General features: G+C 42.4%; 1 protein-coding gene across 1 annotated transcript; it reads left to right on the forward strand.

Moving 5' to 3' along the window:
• Nucleotides 1–201: 201 nt before the first annotated feature.
• LOC139842192 (uncharacterized) lies at nt 202–903 on the forward strand. Its single transcript, XM_071832361.1, has one exon. It carries the CDS (start codon nt 202–204, stop codon nt 901–903), a length of 702 nt encoding a protein of 233 aa, XP_071688462.1.
• Nucleotides 904–3,559: the final 2,656 nt, after the last annotated feature.

A 3,559-nucleotide genomic window follows, 5' to 3' on the forward strand; every position in this document is an offset into this window, starting at 1 on the left:
AATCAAACTATCAATTAGAACATGATTAGTATACATGGGATCAATCATTAATATATGATTATTTGATTCTAATCTAATTGATACCAATGAGAAAAATACACTAATAAACCACGTTACCATGTTGAGTTAACCGGTCCCAGCCACCAGGGGCAGAAGATAGTAGGGACACGGCGGGGCACCCGCTCCAGCTGACTTGTATACATGCAAGAATTGTATGAAGAAAGAAAAGCTGCGGATGTTTGGTTGTTAACTGCAATTGGGCATGATTTTTCTAGTGGTGGTTTCCATGGGTTGAAGGATGAGGGAACCCACCACCCGCAAGCTATCCGATCAGAGAAGCTAAAGGAAGTTGTTTGTAAGTCTTTAAATACCGATAATATATTTGTGAATGTTCCTTTGGTTAATGTTCTTGCAGGTATGCCCAATTATGGGAGGTTCTTAAAGGACTTGATGGCAGAGAAAGGTGAGCATGAGCAGACATCATCCTCGTTTCTTGAAGCGGAATGTGCAGCTATTGTGAAGAAGAGTGATATGCCACCAAAGTTAGGCGATACCAGGCCGTTCATTGTGCCCTGTAGAGTGAATGAGTCTGAGCTATTTAGATTCTTAGCAGATTCAGGTGCAAGTATTAACCTTATGCCTTATTCTATTTATTCACGTTTGGGTTTGGGTGAACTTAAACCGACCAATACAGGAGTTAGATTGATTGATCAGTCAGTTAATAAATCCATAGGAATTGCTGAGAACTTAGATGTAAAAGTAGGTGAGTTGGAGTTCCCTACGGACTTTGTGGTTGTAGACATGATACAAGATAAGGTTGTACCGATCATTCTGGATAGACCATTTTTAGCAACTGCGGGTAATGATGCGCATAGCTGCACATCTGTTGTGCAACATCTTTAATGGCGCACGTAGCCCCATAGTAGTCGCGCAAGTTCATATTAATGCGCCTGATTGCACGTCAGTTACGTAAAATCCTAATGATACGCAGTAGGAGTCGATTGCACAGTTTAAAGATAGCGCCACTAAGATTGTATACGCAAGGTAAAAAGTGTACGACTGTGACACCAAAACACAAAGGACACTATGGCAGGCTGGTACGACCCTGACACTGCATAACGACTGAAAAAAGGACAATAGGATGTAAGGGGGGCATCATTAAGATAATGTCAACACCTTTTGCAGCTTTATGGAATAAAAGGACAAGAACAAAATAGCGTGACACTAACATGTCTTTTTGTCCCCTTACGTGGCACTAAGGGACAAAAACTCACATGTATAAATAGATGCATCTGGAGCTGAAAATTCATCATCTTCATTCACCCCAAATCACTCCCAAGTGTATTATCTCCTTAATACACAATTCACACTAACTAACCCGCGCAACCAGAATAATCACCCAACACTCCTTGCGGTTTCAGGTAACGTCGCTATGACATAAACCCTAACACGATCCTCGAGCCATCAGTTCCGGCTAACCCGAATGATGGTGGGTCATGTTTAACCACCCTTTATGAGATCATTATCTCGTATGAGGGTTACTCACAGTATTCCAGACCGGAGAGTTAAACTCAAGGAACCGTCAATGTTTACCTTTCTGAGTTCATCATCTCGTATGAGGGTCATGTTCACCTGCGCCCCTCATCACTTCCTACAATGATATGAGGGAGCGCTTTTTGCTTAATTTTCACAATATGAGAGCATCCAGAAGGACACATGTTGAATATCATGACATCAAACAGGGCCCTGGATAGTCAATGGGACAGTTTATTAACAGGTACAGTCGAGAGGTGGCGTCTATCCTCAACTTAGCAGAATCACAGAAGGTATCCGGGTTCATTCACGGAATTTGTAGAGAGCGACACTTACAGTTGTGGTAGAAGTTGCGGAAGAGGCTACCATTGGTAGAAACTATCAAAGAAGTGCATGAACATCTGCGCACAGCTGAAGATACCGTGCATTATTCGGGATACGGGAATGGTCATGGAAGGTGGAACGACCACGATTCTCTTAGAGGGGGCGCTATCCCCACAACTCTCATAAGGGATACCAAGAGTCAGTCCCCTATCATCACAACAGTGACAACCATCGTGGGCACCCCCACGGACAATATGGAAATAACAATCAACGGAAGAGAAACAGGGAAAATAACCAAACGCTCATCAAAGACTTGGCGAAAAGTCTTAAAGAAATCCTTGTGACGGAACCAATTTCCCATGCCTTTGACCGACCTGCGCGCATGTCCGAATACGCAAGGCGTGACAAATCTAAATTCTGTGATTTCCAGGATGACTACGGCCATGAGACTAATGGGTGTAAAGCGTTGACGGACAAGGTTGTCGCGTGTTTGAAGCGAGGAGAGCTTCAACATTTGAAGGAACATAAGGATCAGTCGCGCAAAGAGGAGTATAATGAAGACAAGGTAAAGGGGCAAGACAAGGTGATTCATGTTTTCACAGGAGAGCGAGCTGTAACAGAGCCACGATCCGCATATTCGTGGGAAAACTTGCGGGTCACTTTCCCACCTATTTGGAACCAAGGAGCTAAATGTGATCTTGTCGTGATTGATGGATATCTGCCTGAATGATGGTATGCAATCAAGCGTCTATGTGTAGACACTAGCAGCAGCGCCAACATCATATTTGAACATTGCTACAGGAAACTCTCGCGCAGGCTCGGGTCAAGTTTAAAACCTTCAAATGAAAGGTTTAAAGGTCTAACAGGCAACCCTACATGGGCTATGGGGACATTGGAAGTTGAGATTCAGTTCGATGATGATGATGATGATAGGAGGAAGACACGAAAGGAGAAAGTAGAGTTTAGCATCGTGCGCGCATCATCTTACTACAATGCGCTACTAGGATGCCCATCCTTGCAAAAGTTTGGGGCAATACCTTCTACTGCGCATGGCTTGATCAAGTTTCTTACGCAAGCTAGAATCGCCACAATGGCATCGAAGTTACTAGAAGGGAGTCACGGTCAACATCATGTATGTATATCTAACATCGGCTTTACTTTAACAAGATAAGTTGGAGGATTGATAGACCTGAATAGATGCTTTAATGCACATACAGTTCAGCGCACTTACCGCATTTAAACGAGAACAATTTTGTACAATCCGAAACATAAGACGCATACTATATTGCATTTAACCCATACAAACACGCATTCGTTGATTTACAAAAAATATTAAATTGGTCTAAAGCGGTCCTAAGCAATCAAGAAACTGGCAATGGAAAAGGAGAAGAAGGTAGCTTGTCACTGGTCACAGAAGATGATGGGTGCTTTGATGGTTAACTTCCAGATTACATGGATAAGCACCTTCATGAAGTGCATGGATAATGTTTAGGATTTTGTAATTCCAACTAAGTTTTTATATGTTGTTCGAACATAATGTCATCAAATCGTTTATGTAACTGCGCTAGCAGATAAACTATTATAACCAACTTTGGCGATGCACCTATGTTTTCTTTTTCCTAGATATTGTCTACGAAAATCTGTGTGCCATATATTAATGCAAAGTAGTTCTATAACTTGAAATGGTGCGCACGGTAGCAAA

This window comes from Rutidosis leptorrhynchoides, chromosome 4, assembly GCF_046630445.1.
Source record: "Rutidosis leptorrhynchoides isolate AG116_Rl617_1_P2 chromosome 4, CSIRO_AGI_Rlap_v1, whole genome shotgun sequence".
NCBI classification, from domain to species: Eukaryota; Viridiplantae; Streptophyta; class Magnoliopsida; order Asterales; family Asteraceae; genus Rutidosis; species Rutidosis leptorrhynchoides.

What these genes read in the sequence shown, in the direction of transcription:
- LOC139842192 (XM_071832361.1), top strand. Translation starts at nt 202, where the DNA reads ATGCAAGAATTGTATGAAGAAAGAAAAGCTGCGGATGTTTGGTTGTTA.